General features: G+C 47.2%; 2 protein-coding genes across 3 annotated transcripts in view; both read left to right on the top strand.

Annotated features, from left to right (window-relative positions):
- The window catches only part of LOC310672388 (taste receptor type 2 member 40-like), a 154,737-nt gene that overhangs the window by 12,291 nt on the left and 120,284 nt on the right, over positions 1-22,162 (top strand). The gene's annotated exons all lie outside the window — the stretch shown is intronic.
- On the top strand, positions 1,128-12,172 carry HYAL2 (hyaluronidase 2). 2 transcript variants are annotated; one of them, XM_083429471.1, is made up of 4 exons: positions 1,128-1,428; positions 3,487-4,468; positions 8,694-8,783; positions 10,731-12,172. In XM_083429471.1, exons 2-4 carry the CDS (start codon positions 3,542-3,544, stop codon positions 11,133-11,135), a joined length of 1,422 nt encoding a protein of 473 aa, XP_083285597.1. In that variant the 5' UTR covers positions 1,128-1,428; positions 3,487-3,541; the 3' UTR covers positions 11,136-12,172. The 2 variants fall into 2 exon arrangements, with proteins under 2 accessions (XP_083285597.1, XP_083285598.1); XM_083429472.1 differs by having other exon boundaries at positions 1,324-1,588.

Below are 22,162 nucleotides of genomic sequence, written 5' to 3' on the forward strand. Positions count from 1 at the left end.
ACTTAATTGCTAAAAAGAGGGATGATGGGGTTCAAGCCTGCCTAGAATTAGTGTGGCACAATTCCTGCAACCAAGCTCAGAATCAGAAAAGTCCCCAACTCAAATCTCTCCTCTCCAAGAACTCACTATATGACCATTTCTCAGTCTCTTCACTCTGTGATATGCAAAAATGAGGATAGTACTGTATAACAGATGTACGCTGCCAGGCTGCTGTACACACGATGTAAGGAAAGCTTGCTGCACTCTAAACCTTTCATGTAAGTGTACATAAATGATATGAACCAGGGGCAGCCAACATGGGGCTCTACCGACGTTGGATTACAACTCCTGCCATGCCTGATCATTGGCCGCACGAACTTGCCGAATCTGATGGGAGTTGTAGTCCAACAACATATCAAGGGCACTATGCTGGCTGAGCTTGATATAAATTGTTGCACCCTTTGATTGAGGAGCTTTATTATCTAATGATATGCACGGTGTGGGGTTGCTGTGAGTGTGTTGAGTTTTGAAGGAAGGGCACTCTGCACATGCCAAGGGGCACTCCTCCCAGGTTTCTGGTACTGTGCTGGAAATGAATTCCAGGGCTGAGCCCTGGCAATTTCTACCTCGAATAAAGTCCCAAGCATAGGTGCCAACTCCCAGGGGCCCTGGGTGGATGCCTGAGTACCCACAAAATTCCCCATGAAGGGGCTGGGCACCCACAAATTTCAGTGCCAGGGCCATGCACACTGCATGGCACCCAAGGCCCTGGGCACCCTCAGTCGCGGAGCCAAGTTGGCCTTCCTGATCCCGAGTGAGCATCCCCTTGCGAAGAAGAGCTCTGAGTGGCTGGCAACTCAAGCCCCACTCCTCCATAAACCCATCGCCTTTTCCTGTAGAGGCTGGGGGTGGCCGGGGTGGGGGGTGGTGGTGACTGCAACCGCCTTTGCTCACCGGGGTCTGCGAACTTGCTGGCACCTCGCCTACTACCATATTACATTCCACCCTACTGCTGAGATGTTCGCTTCCCTTTAAGAGGCAAAACCACACTTGGCATACGGAAAGCAGCTGGATTGTACCAAGTGGCTCCGCTAGGCGGGGGAGCACTCACACCGGACGGTACTGAGGAGAGGGCGGAAACAACGCCATTTGCACCCGAGCGTTGCAAAATCAAAGTGTGCAAGGATATCAGCTCTCAAACGTCTTTCTCGGTTCTTGCTGCTCGCGCAAAAGTCCTCAGAAGGCTTGTTCCATGGTGTGCCCCTTCTCCCCCTTTCCTGAAATCGGCAATGGGCTATCCCTCGCTCTGATCTTTTAAGGGAGAAGCGGACTTGCCGGAGAAGCGGGTGGGTGGTACTGGGCTCATGTGCCCTTTAAGTAGAGGCTGCTCTGCGCCCAGGAGGATATATTGCTTAAGCTGGCAAGGGGGGTGATAAGTTAAGTACCCAGGTGAGTTCGCACAGCGGGGGACCCAGAGAGCTTCCCCGCCCCCAGCCCCAGGACTGTAGGACAATAGAGATGCGGCTCGAGGAGCGCTCAGGGCTGGTTTAGAGTTGGCTGGCAAGGAGTGTCTGAAGTTGAGCTGGGGATCGGAGAGGAGGAGAAGGAGGTGTGTGTGTGTTTAGTGTGGTTTTTCCTAAAGTACTTTCTTTCTGCTTAGCTGTTCCTCTCTCGGGTCCCCTAGCGCATCTGTGCAGGGGTAAGTTTTTCTGCAAGACTGCAGATCGCTTTCCCTGCTTGGTTTGGCAAGCCTCCTAGTTGATGAAATGCCCTTTTGAGGAAGCCGAGCCAGTGAATGGAAAATATCTTTTTCTCTCTCGCTTGAACTTATTTCTTCCGGCCCCTTCCTATGTGCACCGCTTGAATATTTTGTGGCGAGTGATTCTGGTTTGCATTTTGGCTGAACATCCCGGTTTCAAGCTACTTGCTTTTTAGTGGGCAGATTTTTTTGCTGGAAAGATCACGCTCGCTCGGAACTCGGAATATTTGACTTGGTGTTTGCGTTAGCACGTGGAAGTGCTCTTCCATCTGTTCTGCTGACCCGGCTTCAGTAACTACTTGGGTCTTGATTTTCTTTTCTAGCTAAGTTTTTCCACTTTTTGCTGCTGCCTGTTCTTGTAGCGTTGTCCGATTGCTGCAGTTACAGTCTTTAAAGCTATTTCTTCTTTTTTCCAAAAGTGACTCTGTTAGATCAGTTGCTGACATCCACATTTCCCCACAACTCTTTCCTCTCAAATGCTATTTGATAGGGGTTCTTTCTTTCCACCAAATAGTTCACCTTGTGAACTTTTCTGTGGGGGGGGGACCCCAAAACTTTAGAAGCTATGTTGTTCCAGCAAGATGTTAAGAGTGTATAATGGGGAAGCAAAGTTTTACGAACAAAGGATAACTTTCTTTTTAAAAAATATTAAAATTGTGTTGATTTTGTTGATGTGTTGAAAGAGACAATACTGAATTTCATGTTAGGAAGGTAGGCATTTTGGTATAAATTTAAGAAAATGTTCTGATATTGGAGGACCATCCTTTGCCGGGGAAGGCTTTAAATGCAGTTCTTTCAAAGTAGCTCTTGGACTCTCTTTCAGCAGTAGTGATAAGGGTCATCAAAGCTGAGGTCTCACTTGCTTGGCTTCCTTAGTGAAAAGCTTCTGCTGCCAGGGTTGTGATGGGCTAACTTCTCTGTTTACTTGCCCCATTTTCCTCCTGAGGCCAATGGTGCTTTTGTACAATCTGTATGCTTGTATAATGGCCCTTTCTCCCTCTAGGTCCACCAGTTAGTCTAGGGTTATGCTGATGACGGGCCTTCAGGGAAAAGAAAGCAGGAAGGTTCTCCTTAAGAACTGCCCTGTCTAGGAAGTATCTCTGCAGTGCTGGCAGGCCTGAAGCCGCTAAATAAACAGGCGGCTGGTTTTCTGGACACATGTGTCCCTGCATGCTGATTCTTGAGGCTCCGAGAACCTCTCTGCCAGGTTTTGCTCTGCTCTCCGCTGCTGTTTATTTGATTGTGCCTGCCATGCTTTTGCTAGACTCTGTAGACTTTTCCAACTCTCTGTCCTGTAGCAGATGGTGGGTTACGCCAGATTGCAGACGGAGCTCTGGGAACTGGTACGAAAGTTGGAAAATAAAAGCATGTTGCCTGTTGAGATGCCACAGGTTTTTTTAAAAAGGGGGTTGGGATCATAACAATAATAGCTAAATTCTGAACACTGCCACAGTCATTGTATACCAGATTAGGCCAGCTCTCTGGTGTGTGTGTGTGTGTTTCAATTCCCAATTAGCTCCCACCTTCTGAGTACGATAAAGACTAGTGGGAGGAGTTTTACTGATAGAGATAGAAGTTCTGGTTGAGGAATTCTTTTTTCCTTTGTTTCCAAAGAAGCATTTCAAATGGCCGCCTTTAGCTTATACTGTTGTACCAAGGAGCTTGCGCCTGGTCAAAAAGTGTGATTCCTTTTCCTTACTTTAGCATAACCACACATTTCTCTGCTCTTCTTGTGTCTTCTTTTGCAGGCCTTTGCTCTGCCTGCAACCTGCCACCACCTTGTCCCCAAACCACTTGGAGAGGATGCAGGGAAGCTCTGTGCTGGAAGTGACTTGGTTTGTGTTCCTGGTTGTGGCTGGCGCCCCTGGGCAGGACGAAGAGAAGCCCGCCTTCACCCCCATTCTCACCCGCAGGCCTTTCATTGTTGCTTGGAATGCGCCAACCGAGGAATGCAAGCCTCGCTATGGTGTCCAGCCAGATCTCAGCATCTTTGACGTTCATGCCTCGACCAATGAACTTTTTGTGGACCAGAACTTGACCATTTTCTATAAAGAGCGCCTGGGCCTCTATCCCTACTATGATGGGGGGAAGGCTGTGAATGGGGGTGTCCCCCAAAACAGCAATTTACAGCAGCATCGGAACCAACTGGAATCTAGTATTAGGAAATACATCCGCACTGAGACAAAGGAGGGGTTGGCTGTGATCGACTGGGAAGAGTGGAGACCCATCTGGGTCCGGAACTGGCAGTCGAAAGACATCTACCGCAATGTCTCCCGTTTACTTGTGAAGGCTCGGCAGCCTCACCTGCTGGAGGACCAGGTGAAGAAGGAGGCTCAGTATGAATTTGAGTCGTATGCCCGTGAGTTTATGAGCGAGACCTTGAGATACGCCAAGTACTATCGCCCCCGGCAGCTGTGGGGCTTCTACCTCTTCCCCGACTGCTACAACCACGACTACAGTAAGAACCAGGACAGCTACACAGGGTGCTGCCCAGATGTGGAGAAGTCACGCAACGACCATCTTTTCTGGCTTTGGAAGGAGAGCACTGCCCTTTACCCTTCCATCTACCTGGAGCAGATGCTGGCTAACCACACAAATGGCCGCAAGTTTGTGAGGTCTCGGGTAGGAGAGGCCCTTCGCATCTCCCAGCAGCACCATGATAACTATAGCCTACCGGTCTTTGTCTACACCAGGCCCACCTATATACGCACACAGAATGTCCTAAGCGAGGTAAGAAAGCCTTTCCTATCTGGTAAATGTTACTCTGTTGAAATTGGGAAATAGCCAAGAATCCAGGGCCATTGGGGTTGGATTTCTGTCCCATGAAGAGGAGCAGTCTGAAGGACAGGTCAGCCCAGCTTGTGATCCACCCTCCCAAAAGGTAATCCACCAGCAATGTATGGCACTCTCCAGGGGTGTAATAAACTTTCTGGTGTGCTGTCTGCCTGACACTGAAACAATGGGGCTAGGGTGGGAGGCTACTTGGCACTTAGCTGGCCACCAATACCTAGCTGGTGAGCTGCTTTTGCCTTCCTGGGTCAAACGTTGTTCAGACCTGTTATAGCAATAACTGAGATGCATTAGTTTGTGGTAATAACTGATAAGCATGATCAGATAAAGGCTGCTTATCAGAAGCTTTAATGAGGTCTCCAACCAAAGTTTTGTGGGCTGGGACTGCTCCCAGGAAGCACCTGTGAGCTGTGGTGCCTGTGGATTTGCTGTACAATGGGACTTCTCCTTTATCTTGGTCCTAAGCAAATTGACTTGATGTGTAATGGAAACTTAAGAAGTCTAGGGTGGGGCTGAGGAGGGAAGGAGGCAGCTGCTTCTGTCTGTCTCCCTCATCAGTTGTATGGCTGTGGCAGCACTGCTGCAAGAAAGTGCTGTTCTTTATGGACATTTAATTCTCCTAGAAAGAATCATTAGTCTGGCATTTTGCCAAGGGCTTTTCTAAAGAATAGGGAGCCATTGGGCTGGATACATGTCCAGCCCATTGGGGACCACTGAGCTGGAGAAGTCGGAAGTTGCACTCCAAATTGTTCTTATGGGTGGGCTTAGTTCTGGCGCACTGAAGCACACAGGGTTGGTAAGGGGGTGTAGTCTATTGACCCAAGTTCTGTTGGCTTGAAGAGCATCCAGGCACGTCAACTTCAGAGTAGTCCTTTGCCATGGTGCCACAGCCTTTGGAGTGTAGATCTGTGCTGAAAGCGAAGCTGCATTGCTTCTGCTTCCTGCAGTTTCCCAAGGTAACTTCTGAGGCTACCAGGCACTGTAAGATGCAGCAGGATCATGCAGATGCCCCCAAGGTCTGAGCACTACTGAGGCTAGTGTCAGGATTAATGTGACTGGCTTGTCCATAGGCAAAAATGTACTATCTTCTGTCTTCTGCCTTGGCCCACACAACTTGGGAGCGAAAGCTTTCTGAGATAGTTGGTCCCTGTAACTGTATCGTAATCGGTAATCTATTGCAGTATGATTTCTGTTTCCTTCATATAGGAAAAAACTTCCCTATCCTAGCTGGACTTACAGGAAGCAGCAGGCAGCAATGTAGTGTTAGTGATGTGGGGCCTTGGGGTGGGGGGAATCAAAGGCTCATTACTGTTTCTGCAGCAGAGTCTCCAGTGACCTTAAGCCACATGATCAGCATGAAAGGGAAGCTTTTTTAGCCACTATGCTCCAACGCTAAGCATTTTGGAACACCAAAAACACAAGGTGCCTGAGTTTCAAGAGAATGGTGTACAACAGGGGTCAGCAAATGTTTTCAGCAGGGGGCCAGTCCACTGTCCCTCAGACCTTGTGGGGGGCTGGACTATATTTTTTTGGGGGGGAAATAATGAACGAATTCCTATGCCCCACAAATAACCCAGAGATGCATTTTAAATAAAAGGACGCATTCTACTCATGTAAAAACATGCTGATTCCCGGGCCGTCCATGGGCTATATTTAGAAGGCAATTGGGCCGGATCCGGCCCCCAGGCCTTAGTTTGTCTACCCATGGTGTACAAGTTATGTTACATGTAATGAGACATTATGAAAAACACAACATAAGTTACTCTGAAAGATATTGGAGCACTCCAAATCATTTCCCAAGTATGTGTGCAGAAAACAGTAGATTTAGGTGGAAAGCGTTTTATTGCAACACATCCCCAGTTACTGCTATTTTATCATTATAAGATTGTTGTATAATCTTAGAAGGTGTGTGGCTGGGACTATCATAAAGGGACCCATCACTTCTGAGTTTGCTACTTACAATAGGAAAGGCACTTAAGCTTCAGGGTAGGGGATTTCCTTCCAGAGTTTCTGGCCTTGCTCATCACTGGGCTCTCTGATGAGCCCACTTCTGTCTTGCCTTGGCTGGGGTGGGGGAAGTTTCCAAAACAGAATTTTCAGCTGCCCTTACACAACTGGACTTCAGCAATCAGGAGTGCCAGCTTGGCCCCGCAACCGTGGGTGCCCGGGGCCATGGGTGCCATGCAGTGTGCATGGCCCTGGCATTGAAATTTGTGGGTGCCCGGCCCCTTCAAGGGGAATTTTTTGGGTACTCGGGCACCCAGGGCCCCAGAAAGTTGGCACCTATGTCAGCAGTTGCAATTACCTTGTAAGTTACTTTAATAAGTTTGCACCTTGCAGATCCGCTCTTTGGAGAAGCAGAGCTGGGCATGATACCTGCACGCACCTTGGGTCTTTCTCTCTTTGAGATCTTAACTTGGTTTCATGCTCTACCTCTAACCAAAGGCAAGAGCAACTTTACAGCTGAGCATTTTGGAAAAAAATAATAATCTGTGGCCAGTGGTGAGTTCTAGAGCCTCAAAAATGCAACCCTTGCTTGTTATGTGGCTGACTTTGCCCATGGATAGAGTGGAAGTTAGTGAATGGAGGTTTTTATCCCTGCTACTTAGGAATCATTCAGATTAACTAGAGGGTGCTCTGAAAGTAAGCAGTGTAAGTGAAACACTAATTAAAATGACAAACTTCAGACATGTTTAGGCAAGGGGTAGTAACGCCCAAGTTTTGTATTTTAAAAGAGTTGTTGTTGCTCCTTCTTGCTTGGCAACAGTCATTGATAATAAAATGGCAGCTTTAACCACACATGCCTAAAGGCCTATTCATCCATAGAATACAATTTGCAGTTCCACTCCTCACCCAACCCCTTTGAGCTCTGGGGATGATCTCTGCATTCGGTGTAGCATGATTTGTCCTGCTTGTCTACTCTACCAGAGGCATGTTCACACATCTGCCTGAAAACGTAGATGCTGAAAGTGAGGATGGGGACAAGCCTTCCTCCAAGGACCTTGTGCATGTCTCAATGTGTCCCTGAACTTGCCCATGTTGCATTGGGGAGTGCTCACTGAATGAAGGTAAATCCTCCATGTAATTGGGGCTGTGCTTTACCATTGCTCTGTCTACTATCAGACCATTGCTCAATCTGGCTCAGTACTACCTTCATGAACTGGCAGCCACTCTCCAGATTTTCGGGTGGTGAGGCATTCCCAATCCTTTGTGGAATTTTCTGGCCTACCAACACCAGGTGACACCTGTTTTGTTGTGTGGTGCATGTGCATTGACGGATGGAAAATGTAAGAGGTGGCAATGATTTTAACTTAAGATAATCTACCACCCTACACTCTTTCTGTATCTTCAGATTCTTGAGAGATTGCATGTAGAGAGGTTCTGGCCCTGCCCACTGCAAGTGTGTGACCCTAACAGATTACTTCCATGGAACACGGGTGGCACTGTGGTCTAAACCACTGAGCCTCTTGGGCTTGCCAGTCAGAAGGTTGGTGGTTCAAATCCCCGCAACGGGGTGAGCTCCCAGTGCAATGTCCCAGCTCCTGCCAACCTAGCCATTTGAAAGCACACCAGTGTGAGTAGATAAATAGGTACTGCTGCAGCAGAAAAGTAAGCAGCGTTTCTGTGCACTCTGGTTTTCGTTACAGTGTTCCGTTGCACCAGAAGTGGTTTAGTCATGCTGGCCATATGACACGGAAAGCTGTCTGTGGACAAACGCTGGCTCCCTCGGCCTGAATGTGAGAGGAGCGCCACAACCCCATAGTTGCCTTTGACTGGACTTAACCGTCCAGGGGTTCTTTACCTTTACCTTACTTCCATGGGAATGAAGCCTTCAGGAGTAGGGGAGCAGGCAGTCCCCCATCCATTTCCTCCACAGCACCAAGAAGAAACTCCCTCCCACATGTTGGCCAGGCAAATCTTTCACCTCTTTTCATCAGTCTGAAATGTTGCTTTTATCTGACAGTATGTATTTTGTGCGTATCTCTCCACCATAATACTGAAACTGGTGTTAAAAAAGCACCCCCTTTTACTATATAATAAGGAACAGTCATAATACAGCAACCGGAACAGCTTCTATCCATTCTTGAGCTAGAGAGTATCCTACTAATCTCCTAATATTCTGTATCTGTACTAACTGTGGAACTACCTGGATGTTTCTTTCCAGAAAGACTTGATCTCCACCATCGGGGAGAGTGCTGCTCTGGGGGTAGCTGGTACGATCTTCTGGGGAGATGCAGAGAACACTAAAAGTCGGGTATGTATGTTTCCACACCAGCCCCAGAGAGACAAGCCTAGTGGGAGCTTCTTTCAGATAAAACGGCTCTTCGATCTCACTTCTGCCAAGAGCATGTCGGGTCCTGTCTTAATTCAGCAGGCAGCCCTCTTAGTGGAGCTACTTCTGCAGTTTGTTCGGTTTAGCAGTTCAGCATCAGCACAGCCTCTTTTTGGTGGGCTGTCGGGGGAAGAGGCATGTGTTGAAAAAGATACTGGCAACACCTGGAAGTTGCTGAATGCCGGAAAACCCCAGAAAGGCCCTCTAGGGAACACTGGTGGTCTCAGGTGTGGGACAAATGGGCTTTCTAGACATCTAACATACCACCACAGAGTAATAAGAGGCATGGCAAGACATGATAAATTTGACATAATTTTGTTTCCCTCTAAGCTTTATTAATAGGTCAAGTGCAAATTGTAGTCCCCTGGCAACTCATGACTCCCAAGGGAGTGGCTATTTCATGTCTCCCTGAAAAGATCTAGATTGTATTGTATTATGGCTGGTATTGTTACTCTTTACTTCCATTGCTTTATTTTCAATCCCAGATCCTGTGTTGCCTGTTACATGCTGCACCATTTATTGTTTTAACCAATACATACATACACATACATGCATAGATAGATAGATAGATGATAGATAGATAGATAGATAGATAGATAGATAGATAGATAGATAGATATAGATAGATGATAGATAGATAGATAGATAGATAGATAGATAGATAGATAGATAGATAGAGATACTGTCAATCCAACGACCACCTGGTACTAGAGGGAGAAGGGTGGCTTTTGACTACTAATGGCGTTTTGCTTTGAGGGGTACAAAGACACTCTTCCTTGGAGCTTTGCTACTTTGTCCAAGGGGGCATGGTCCCCACCAAAGGCCTCCATAGCACTTCCTTGTATTGAATTCAACTGGTCGCCATTCCAGGGTTGATACCAAGCATATGCATCATTTCCTAAAGAGATGGAACCATAGAGAGATACTCCCTTTGGTGTCCAGAGTACATAATGGGCAATGACTGCTTTCAGTGTAAATAGTAGAGATTGAGGCTGTACACAACTCGAGCCTTTCCGTCTTGAGGAAGGCCTCCTTGCGCTGTGAAAGTCCTAGCCTACACCCTAACAGCTGCGGGTAGCCATATTGAGCTGTCAACACTGCCTTTATAGTGGCCTTCAAGCACCGAGTTTAGCAAAGCAGCGCTGGGAACAGTTCTTCCAAGTTTTCTGCAAGGATGTGAAGCAACTACAGACTACTGTGGGGATTGTGTCATCCGGTACACAGTACAGTACAGACTACTGTGGGGATTGTGTCATCCGGATCTGATGTCTTAAGTCTTTTCAGTTCATCCTATTGAAAGAGGGAAGTGATAAATTCCCATTACCAAATACAGCCCCATCTGTTCATGCATTATTCACATGTAGGGCATGTCAGCAGAGGGGGCTGGGCTTTTGGCCCCGCCTCCTCCATCAGACCTTCTTCCTCCATGACTGGGTGTCCTGATTGCATGCAGCCCCTTTGCACAAGCAGGTGCTCATGCTCTGAATTTTCTCTGCAAACAAAGTCGGATGCAAGCTGAGGTGGTTGCAGACCTGGGTTCAGGACTTGGAATCATGGGTCCGCACAGAAATGCTCCACACATAAGTAATGTATTAGGGTTTAGGAAAGGGAAAAATACTGACCAAGGCAGAAACCCTATGCATGCTTACCAAGAAGTAAGCTCCATGGAAATAAAAGGAATTTACTCTCAGATATGTATTTTGGCTCAGAAATCTAAACTGCTGGATTGTAGGATGGATGGATGGATGGATAGATGATTCCATTGGACCTTCTTGTATCAGGGATTCAATAAGAGCGAAATCTCACCTCCTGACTGTAGCTGCTGGTCTCCCAGTTCCTGTTGCTAATTTTGAATCCTCTCCTCTGCAGGAAACGTGCCAGCTGATTAAAAACTACATAGAGGAAGGCCTTGGCCGTTACATCGTCAACGTGACCACAGCTGCCGAACTCTGCAGCCACACTCTGTGCAGCGGTCACGGGCGCTGCCGGCGCATTTTAAGCAACACTGACGTCTTCTTGCATCTCAACCCAGCCAGCTTCGAGATCCACCGCAACGCTCCTGGGCAGGGCAAGCGGCTGTTTGAGGCCACGGGGAACTTCTCTCAGGATGACACTGCCTTCCTCAAGGCCCACTTCCAGTGCCACTGTTACCAGGGATGGCATGGGAAAGGATGCAAGGAGCAGCTGAACCCTCCTGGGGGCGGCCCCTATCTTCGCAGTAACCTGGGACTCCAGTTGCTGATAACTCTCTGTCTGCTGGCCTGCTTGCACTAGGCTGCCTCCAACTGGAATCTCTGCGGCCGCAAACTAGTTCCTGGTGCAGCAGGCAGTGGTGATAGGCAGAAAGGGAGAAATAAGAGCCGCCAGCCTCTCGTTTTTATATATATATATTTCTTTAGCAGTGATGTAGCAGACCTACTATTTAAGAGACTGTCCTACCTCTCCCATCTGTGCCACTGGCCCTTTAAGGGGCAAAAAAGTGAAAAAGGACCTTCCCCCCCACTGACAGTATTTCTGTGCGCAGGCAGATGGGTGACTGGAGGTAGGGGGGCTGCCATGAGGCCTCGCCTCTCCTGCCTTTCCCTTGCTGTCCAGAAGTATCTCCAACACAGGAGTCGATTTGGTGCCTTGGGTTAGCTACCCAAACAGAAGCAGGAATTTGAGGGTGGGGAAAGTTGTCGAAGGGTAACCTGGGGGTGGGGAGGAATAGGTGCCCACATTCGGCATTCTTTTGGGAGAGGATTAGGGAGAGGGGTGCTTGGCTCTTCTGTTGTAAGGAGGGAGGGGGGCACGGTTAGAAAATGGGAGTCCTGGAGCCTGCTTAGGCCTCAGGAGAGGTGTGATGGGTTTGGTGGAGCTGCTGTAGTGAGGAGAAAATTGCTGCTGTTTAAAACATGCCTCTTTAGGATAGCCGATAGAGAAGGAGAGAAAGCATTGCCCAGCCAGTGGGGTTTAACCTAGAGAGTAGAAAAGGCTCTGGTGGCGAAAATGCCCTTTGCTGACCGCCTGGGTGGGCGGGCAAACACCATTTGTATTGCTCTGAGAAGGGCAGCCGTGGGGTGCGGGAGTGCCATGCCCCCGATCTGTGTGTGGCCGGTGCTGAGTTGGTGCCCTGCATCCATTACAGGAAAACCAAAAAAGTTTTACCTCAGAATTAAAGACACACCGAGAAAACGTAATTGGCGTTCTGCATTGTGTGTTGGGAGCTTGCTTCGTTGCCCCGAGGGGCCCTTCATGCCAATAAGGAGGCTCCAGCTGTGAGTGGTATTTGCCTTCAGACCCCAATAAAACATTGGCCGGCTTTTCATTAACACCTCCCCCCATCGTGTGTGGCTTTGTCCTTCTCATCACAGAACTGTGGCTCTGGCTAGTGCTGGTCACCCTCCTGTGACCATCCCTGAGTAGCTGCGCCTGAACCAGATCATTCTTACTTGTATTAACAATTCCCTCAGCTCTTCCCGTTTCGGGTGCGGCCAGAGAATCTGGAGACCCTCAATGAAAGAGGCCTGTTGCTGCTGTGGCTGCACCCCCCTCCCCTTCTGCTGTTTGTACAGAGGCCATCTGCCAGCCTGGCCTTCAGCTCTCCTTCCCAGTGTTGCTCTTTGTCTCTACTGGAGCAGCAAGGGGCTGCCTCTCCTTGTCCGGACTTCCTGCTCCTTGTAATTAAGTCAACGAGTTTTGGCTGGCAAAGCCAAGCAGTTGCCAAAGTGGAAGGAACACTGGGTGTCTCTGTCAGGGTCATGTGCCCTGCACAGGAGAGCGAGAGGCTGCAGGCAGGGGTGGGGCCTGACTGCCATTGTGTTCCTTTTCTCCCCAAACAGCCGTGTTTCTCCTTGCTTCTCTTACAGTCGACGGAGGACCTTCTCTGTTTGCCATACAGGGCTCACCCCCCTCCCCCTAGGCCTTCATCTCCCACTGGTTGTGCTCTGCACCCTCTGTTGTTTTCGCCTGCCTTTTCTTTGAACTCTGATGATACCTCTTGCTTCGCTGGATGGAAGACAGAGCAACCTGTTCACAATATGAAAGCAAAGTTTACATTCATTGCTCTCCTCACTTTGGGCTTTGCAGGTGGCCCTCAGGAGGTTGTCAGGAAAGGAATGTGGTCTTTGGGCTGGTTGAGCTCTCCCACCCCTGATTTTAGGAGTGTATCTAGTTTTCTTTGGCTGCTTGTTTCTTGGCTGATCCTGCTTTGTTCATCTCTAAAAGCGATGGAAGAGGCTGGGGATCTGTAGAAAACAAGCTTGGAAATACTGAACCAAATTGTGGTGCTTCATGGGGTTGTCTTGCTGCTGGTTTGGAAGGCAGCTAAGAGGCACCTTGGGCTGACTTGGGGAACAGGCAGGTAAAGCTGCGTCAAACTTGCAGCCTCTTTTCTTATCTGCCCTTCAGCTGCCTGTGATCAAATTGGTGTTGAGAACACAGGGAGCTGCTTCGTACTGAACCAGGTCAGTGGGTTATTTTGTCCAGTACTATTAACCCACTCGTATTGTCAAGCAGTTGGCAGCAGCCAACCTCTTTGTTCTGTTTACCAAAACGTTTTCCAGCAATACATCCAGTTAAGTGATCGAGCTGAGAAATGCTACGATCTGACCCTGGAAGCCTCCAGCACCTGTTTTGTAACTCTGAACTACAACTCCTCCCTGTTTTCTACCCAGGGGTTGGGCTGCAGGTCATCTTCTGCCAAGGGCATGGGGTTTATTGAAATGAAATTCCTGATGTGAGTGGATATTATTTGTTTTGTAGTGAAGGAAAAACTTGACTAATCCTCTTGCACATAAAATGCCTCTTGCTACGGCGCCTAAGATGGGTCTCTTGAGAGCAGGCATCTCCCTGTGGCTGCATGCTCTCCTCTGGGATGGCTCTTGGTGGGCTAGTTTTTCTGCCTACTGTAAGTCAGCCTTGTTGGCCATGTTGCCTCAGGCTGATTGTTGGGATCCAGCAAAATCTGGAAGGGCACAGGTTCACCATTCCTGGTGTAGAAACATAGTGTGTGTTGTCCACATGCTCTTCTAGGTGAACTGGAAAGTGCGCTGGACTTGCAACCCCACCTAAAACTCCCACCTTAAGACCTCCAGAAATAATGACATCTTGTCCACAAAAGTGAACAGTCCCTGGGCACAGAAGAATGCAAGATGACTTGGGGGTGGGCTGTGGTTCTTGCATTTCCTTGGAGAATGTTTTTTTTTAATTGTGAGAAGAGGCACAAGCCAGCTTTAAATCACAGGATTAAGAGGCGTGTACATGTCCAGTGCTATAAATATGAGCATTCCTCTGCTAGCTGAGTTCAGCCAGGGGTGCTGCTGTTCACTGCACACACATTTTGATTAGAGACAATCTGGGGGAGCAAGGAGGTACACGGCTCTTCATTTGTTTGGTATTTTGTCCTTTGAGGTCTTTATTTCATTGCCCCCAGGAGCCTCATAAAACGTGATGCCATATACCGTATTTTTTGCTCTATAAGACTCACTTTTTCCCTCCTAAAAAGTAAGGGGAAATGTGTGTGCATCTTATGGAGCGAATGCAGGCTGCGCAGCTATCCCAGAAGCCAGAACAGCAAGAGGGGTTGCTGCTTTCACTGCACAGCGATCCCTCTTGCTGTTCTGGCTTCTGAGATTCAGATTTTTTTTTCTTGTTTTCCTCCTCCAAAACCTAGGTGCGTCTTGTGGTCTGGTGCGTCTTATAGAGCGAAAAATACGGTACCTAAGAGCATAAAGGGCAAGTAGGTGCTTGAAAAAAGGCGTAAGATCATGGGTAGACAAACTAAGGCCCGGGGGCTGGACCTGGCCCAATCGCCTTCTCAGTCCGGCCCGCGGACAGTCAGGCGTTTTTACATGAGTAGAATGTGCTCTTTTATTTAAAATGCATCTCTGGGTTATTTGTGGGGCATAGGAATTCATTCATTCCCCCTCCCCAAAAAATAGTTTGGCCCCACAAGTTCTGAGGACAGTGAACCGCCCTCCTGCTGAAAAAGTTTGCTGACCCTTGCATAAGATTAATCTCCACAGATACGGTTCGGATAACTGGGGCAATTAAGCATCTGATTAGACTGCTCTTTGGGAAAGGGAAAACAGGACCTATAACAGTAGCACAGGAATTTTTCTGGGGGTGGGCACAAAGTAAAATGCTGAAATGGGGGAGCAAGCTAATTCATCCCCCCCCCAAAATGAGAATAGTGTCTGTACACTTTGTCTCATCTCATGTCCTATTAATGCCAAAAACTTTTATTTTTTTAAAAAAATCAAAGTGGGTGATAATATTTGTGAGGGTCTGCATGAGGAGGCAAATCTAGTCCACTTGTTTCTTTAGACAAATGTGTGAGCTGGGGGATGAGGGAGGTTGGTCTGTTTGCCTGAAAACCAGGAGTGCACAATTTCTCCATCATAGCTTTGGAAAAACAAGGAATATCGCTCCCTTGGGGGTCCCTGTCAAAACATCTACTGTGCGAGGGTCAGTGCTGAACGTCCTCCTGCTTTCCATTCAGTAGGAGAGCGCCCCCTAGTGCCACAAAGGGCGCCAACGAATCAAAGCTCAGTTCCTATCTCCCTACGAGGGCAGAGTGTTGCACAACAATTGCCAGCGCTGCTTATGTGGGCAGTTATCTGTAGTTTCTTTCGGAAGCCACAACCAATGCAAGCCTTGGCAGGTCCTTGTGTCTGATTTCCCCAGAGTATATACCAGCCCACGGCTGATCTGATGGCAGGCTGCCATTTCTTTCCCTTCTCTAAATCTTTTTCCCAGGATCGGACATGTTTTCTCCCTTCCTCTTCTTACTTTTTGATGTGCTGCCTTTCTCAGCCTTTCATGGCTTTCCCCACACACATTTCCATATATTCAAGACACTGGAACAGAAAGCATTTCCCCCGTTTTATTCTCTCTTTTGTCACATTGATTGCACGGTTCCCTCTCTGAGCCTGGAATATGCTTTGTGCTGTCAAGTTCCACCTCTACTTGTCGTAGTCAGGCAGAAACTAGTTGTCTTTTGTTTAAGGCCATGCCAAATTCTTGAGCAGAGGCACTTGGAGAAAGGTTACTAAAAGCCATGTGAAATGCTTGGGGATGTGGTGTGCGAATGCTTACTGTTTTAACACTTTGTAGGGAACCAGCCAGTCTATGCACCTACACAAATTCCTAATTCTTACTCTGGATTTATGGATCTAGAATTCTTAATGATAACCCCTGATTTGGTACTCAGTCACTTAAACGTGAATTGCCATCCGCACTTTGCCCATAGGTATGCATTGAAAAAACAGAAAACTCCCAGCTTTTATCATTCTTTAACTATTCATTTTAACCGTCACTCTTTGAAAGAGAGAACAGTGGCTAAGCATGACAGATATAGATATATATATATCATGAATTACAAAATTATAGGTCACAGTTATGTAGCTAGAAGATGTGTCATTCTGTTTCAAAGGACTAACACAAAACAAATGTGTTCAGTGCACTTTTACGAAATCCGCAATATGCCGATTCCTGAAGATTTGTTCTGTGGCCAATCCTCTGTATAACATGATCATTTAAAATAAATTCCAATCCCTGTACTTCAAAACAGTTTCTCAAACCCAGCGTGGATACAATCCTGGGTATTTTTAAGTGTGAGCCAGAAGACTTCCTACCCCAGCCCCCAAGCTCTTTTGCTGGGGTGTGTGTGGAGAAGGTGGTTAATTACAGTGGTACCTCGGGTTAAGAACTTAATTCGTATTGGAGGTCTGTTCTTAACCTGAAACTGTTCTTAACCTGAGGTACCACTTTAGCTAATGGGGCCTCCCACTGCCACCGCATGATTTCTGTTCTCATCCTGAAGCAAAGTTCTTAACCCGAGGTACTATTTCTGGGTTAGCGGAGTCTGTAACCTGAAGTGTCTGTAACCTGAGGTACCACTGTATTTGTTGTTTAAAAGCTTCCTGGCCTGGTCATTAAGAGATCTGTCTCTTAGTTTTGCTCAGTACATGTTGACAAAGAACTTCAGGTGGTGGCAATTTTCAAAAGGCGCTTTGATTCAGTCTCCTCAGAGATACTTCAGTTACCCACCATGAGGTGTGGCAGTGCTGCCTTGGGAGGAGGGAGCAGAAGTAGCAGCCTCTTTCTTGGGGGGAGGTGTGTTTGAGAGAAGGGCATACATGGTAGCATCACCATCATCCTGTGAGGTGACAAGAAGTTATAGCATGGTTAGGAAATTTGTGGCCTTCCAGATATTTTAGGACCTAAACCCTTGTTAACTCTGACCAATGGGCACCTGGATACCTGAAAGGCCACGGCTCATCCACCCCTGGTTTAGAGGTCCTTGAAGACGAGCAAGAGCTGATGGTTCCCATCCATTGCCTTGAGTTTTCTGAGAGCTAGAGATCAAACCACTGGTGCCCTGATAGCACAATGGCAAATTTCACCCCCTTGTTCTCATGCTGATGTCAATAGCTATGGGAGGTGAATGAAATGCTTTCTCTGTGGGCCATTTGAATTGCCCTCTCCGCTTTCATGATGTTAATGCCACTAAATAATCATCAGCCTTCGCTGCTGTGGCCACTCACAGCCTTGAGTCTGGTACTGAAAAAGGGCTTTGTGTGGCTAATCCTAACCACAGAACAACAGAGAAGGAAGCGAGGGGAAGAGGGGGCCTCTTGCATAGGCGTTGCTACTGGGCAGGGGGATGGGAAACCCAACCAGGACTCTTTATGCAGAGCAAAGCAGATCACCCAGCAGTAAAGCAAAGAAATCTTTCCTTCTCACCCACTACCCCACTCACATCCTTGTTTAGGAACATAATATGATCCCTGCTGGATCAGGCTGAAGGTCCATCTATCTGGTCCAGCACCCTGTTCTCACAGTGAGCAACCAGATAAATGTTGGAGGGTATGGAGTTATCCAACCCCCGAGCTGTCTGAAGGAAATCCTGTATAGGGAAGGTTTTTTAAAAAATGTTTAATGTTTTAGTATGTTTTTATGTATGTTGGAAGCTGCCCAGAGTGGTTGAGGCAACCCAATAAGATGTGTGGGGTATAAATAGTAAAACTATCATTATGGAATGGGACATCCCTATTTCCATCGGAGAAATGTTGGGGGGTATGCTCCCACATTAGGGCTGCACTGGGTAGGGGGGCATTACGTTGTATATCTGGAGATTTCTCCCCCCGCCTTTCTTAAAAAGAAACAGGTGTGAAGGGCCTTCTAAGAGTGCACCTCCAAATCCATGTTTAGTGTGTTACTGAGTGTGCTTGATCCTTATAGATAGTTGAGCAGTCTTGCAGTTCATGTTATTAGGGATCCAGTCGTTCATATGAAGGTGCAAAAGGTCTCCTTGTGCCCCAATGTCATACAAACGTGCCCTAAAATGTCATACATGAGGCAACACTGGGTAAGTGGCAGAATGGGTGCTGGAGGGAGTCTTTCTGAGTGCAAACTGGGGAGAAAGGTAGTGGTGTCTGGGGGTTGGGGTGCAATGTGTGGGAGATAGACACAGAGAGACCACATCACTGGGTTAGTAGGTAATGTGCACAACAGCCACCTTCCTCCCTCATATCTAGTTCCGGACAACATACAGTCTGTCTTCTTTAGCAGGTTGTAAAACTGATTCCAAATTACACTCGAAGGTAGAAGCACTACCTACATGGTTTTAAACTTCTTGGGGGCAGACTGGGGGTGAGTGGGTTAGTTTTCTACAGATATGGCTCCCTCAATTGCAGCTGCAATCCAATATACAAGGCTGCAACCCTGTATAAACTTACTTTGCAGTAAACCCCTCTGAACTTCCTCTGGAGTAAAGATGCCTAGGATCAGGCTGTAAGAGTTGTTTAAAATGTTGGTTGAATTAGATTTTGCAGAGAGTTTATGGGCTGCCTTAGAAAACAGAAGTCCTGGAGCCTATTTAGGCCTAGGGAGAAGTGTAACTATAGTGGTTTCTCATTTTTTATGTGAGATCCAGATGTCTTTCCTCTATGCCTGCTGCAGGGACATGTTACTCTGCCACTGAGAAAAGTAATACCCTTTCCTGCTCAGTCCATCCCACCTTGCAATTTGATGCAGAAGCTGCATTGCATGCAACCACACCACTGAAACATATATTTCTTTAAAAGTGGTAAAAAGCCACCAATCCCATTTGTCCTTTGTAGGTTCTCAGTTATTCTCAGTTATTAAGAAGTGGAAACTTAACTTAGTACAGGGTGTGAACTCCAGCACACATCCTTCCTGTTTTCTTTTTAAAGTGTCAGGCAGGAGAGAGGCTGTTCTTCCCATCCCTAAAAACTGGTAAGAAAGCTACCATGACCCTCTCTCCCTATTTAATGGGAACAGAATACTATACTATTGTTGACATTGGACTGGCACTACTGTAAGTTTAGCAGTGAAAGTGTGTTTATTAAAATTTGTCTGGAAAGCGCAGAGACCAACGGAGTAGGAGGCCTGGAGAGAAACTGAACCCCACGTAGAGTGTTTGCTTTCTTTTTTCCTCTGATGCGCTTGCCAAGAATGTTCGCCGCTCCCCTCTTTCCACCCACCTCCATTTTCAAGCTCTGTCTCATCAAGGGAGATTGCTCTTCACCCACCATAACGTTTATCATTTCGGAAAGGCAAGGATTCCAAGCCCCTTTGTTTTATTGCAGGGGCTGACTGGAATGTTTCCAGCGAGCTGTAGAAGAGACTCTACTCTACCCACCGAACCCCATACCTAGGTACAGTGGTACCTCTGGTTACAAACTTAACTCGTTCCGGAGGTCCATTCTTAACCTGAAACCGTTCTTAACCTGAGGTACCACTTTAGCTAATGGGGCCTCCTGCTGTGATTTCTGTTCTCATCCTGAGGTAAAGATCTTAACCCGAGGTACTACTTCCAAGTTAGCGGAGTCTGCAAGCCGAGGTGTTTGTAACCCGACGTACCACTGTATCTTGAAAAATGTCGGGAACCGATCCCTGCAGTTCGTTTTTCTGTCAGTTCCCCACCAGGAGAATCTGTGTAGGCCAGCTGTGGAAACACAATAGGGTCACCATTCTGCCTAATTTGTGGGGTTTGTTTGGACAAAGAATCTACAGAAAGTTGTTCTCATAAATCCAACAACTATCGCCTTTCCCAAAGCTCCGTTTCATCATTCTCACTAGAACAGTTCTGAATTGCACAATCTAGGACAAGAATGAGGGAGACATCTACTGGTGACTCCTGTTGCCACAGTCTAGGGATCTTTCCCACATACTCAGTTGGGGTTTTGGGGGGGGGGGTGGTAGAATAAATGCATATTCATTTATCATTTGCTGCAAAGTTACACTGCTGTTATATGGACACGTTTCCCCCACCGAATTCTGTTATGATTGCTCAGTCCCTTCTATTACCACAGTTATGCCACGGACACATGTACTGCAAGCCCAAATGGATCGGATGAAAATGCTATGACCCTTTACATAAAAATATTGGAAGTTTTAAATGCCCCCCTCGCCCACCCCACAACTCATCAGAGACTCAAGACTGTGCATGGAAACTGCCATCATGCTGCCAGGGAATGTTGGTAACAGAGCAGCACCCAGATGTTGGTACTCAGGTGGCTGCAGCTGGGATTTAGGCCAAAAGAAAATCAAACAGCTTATTGCTTGCTTCACTTTAGCCTGGGGCCTGAGGTAGCTGGGGGTGACCGGGCTCCTATCCCACCTTTTGTCCAAATGATTTTTCAATCCCGCCCATCGCACAAGGTGGAACAGATAGTATCTGTGCAATGCGGTGATCCTGGAATATAAAAGGGCAGGAAGTGAAATACATTAGAGTTGGTGCTGTGGATCTAGCGCCTGGAAGTGCTGACATCCTCACAGCCGCAAGAGGTACCTTTGAAGTCGCACTCCAAGGTGGCATCGGACGGTGCCAGTCTATTCCAGTGCCCTGCAAGGAGAGTGATGATGTTCCCAGGACTTTTGCCCAAATCTTCCTGAGAAGAAGGGTAGCTTGTTCAGGGCACGGGGGGGGGGGGTTCCCCCACAGAACTACAGTTCCCAAAGTAGGTTACCAGGATGCTTTGGGGAAGCTATCTTTCTCTATTGTATAACTTGTGCCACATTTTACTGGGGTGAGTAGTTGTTTACGAGACTGCTTCATCTTCCAGTTAGGATGGCATATTATAATTTAAACTGACATGTTTTAGGGAGCCGGACAAAACAAAGAGAGAAATCCACTTTGCAAGACTGAATTAGTTCTGGTAATTGAGGTCAGCTCTTCACAGCATAACTGAGCCAACTGGACAATAATTAGCTGGATTGAATCAGTTGTTCCATTTTGCTAATAATTAGAAGCTGATGCTGAGAAACAGGCAGTGTCTAAAGCAAGGGTGGGGGACTCAGTGGCCTCCAACTCTCATCCACGCCACCCAATATGGTAAATGGTCATGGGTGATGGGCAACTGGAGTCCAAAATATTTGGAAGGTGCCAGGCTGAGGAAGGTTGAATTAGAGTGTGGTTACTACGTTTAGTGTTCAAAAACTCTTGTCTTTCTTTTGGGAACACTCTTTTAAATGATTATGGCAAAGTGGCTCTGAGCATATGCAGAGTGCCTTTCAATGGTGCACAGAACAACCCTTTTGTTTAAAAACTGCGAGAGACTGTACCTAAATTATTGCTTTGGGAGGACCTGCCCTTTGATAGCCCAGATGAAATTGGTGGATTGTAGTGACAGGGAACACTCTGTATATGTCGAAAGGTACTGCATTTATTTTGTGTAATTGCAGGCTGAGTCCAGCTGTTGAAAAATTTCCAGGGCAGAGTCTGCCTCAAATTAAGCCTCCAGTGGCAGGAAAGACCATCTCAAAGCTTAGACTCAAGTTGCTATTTCTCCCCCACCCCACCCGCCAGGGCTCTTGTAACTAACAGAAAGAGGAACAGAACAGGTGCCGCTTTCCCCCAACTCCCATCATTTATCACAATGCAGGAGGAAGCTGTGCCTGTTGAACTCCTGCCTATCACACAGCTTTTTAGAGTAGAACAGAAGTTTCTCGGGGATTAGAAAATATATATAGTTAGCCCTAGGTGTGTGAACTGAAGTCAGTCTAATATTTGTGGCTTCAAACACAGCACAGTACCAATCAGGTCACTCTCCCCAAAGCCTGCGTCTTTTATCACTTTAAAATGCTGCCTCTTTGAATTGCTCCCTTTCGATTGCTCTGCCCCATCCAAGCTCCCGTCGAGCAGCTATCGGTGCAGGTGAGAGATCTGAACGGGAAAGTCATTGGCTTGCCTTTGTGAAATTTAAAATTCTAGTAATTTCTAGGTTTGCATATACAGTAATTGCTTATAAATTAACACAAGGATTTTTTTTAAAAAAATAAATATCTGGGCT

Source organism: Podarcis tiliguerta (assembly GCF_965153285.1).
Source record: "Podarcis tiliguerta genome assembly, chromosome: 2".
Lineage (NCBI taxonomy): Eukaryota > Metazoa > Chordata > Lepidosauria > Squamata > Lacertidae > Podarcis > Podarcis tiliguerta.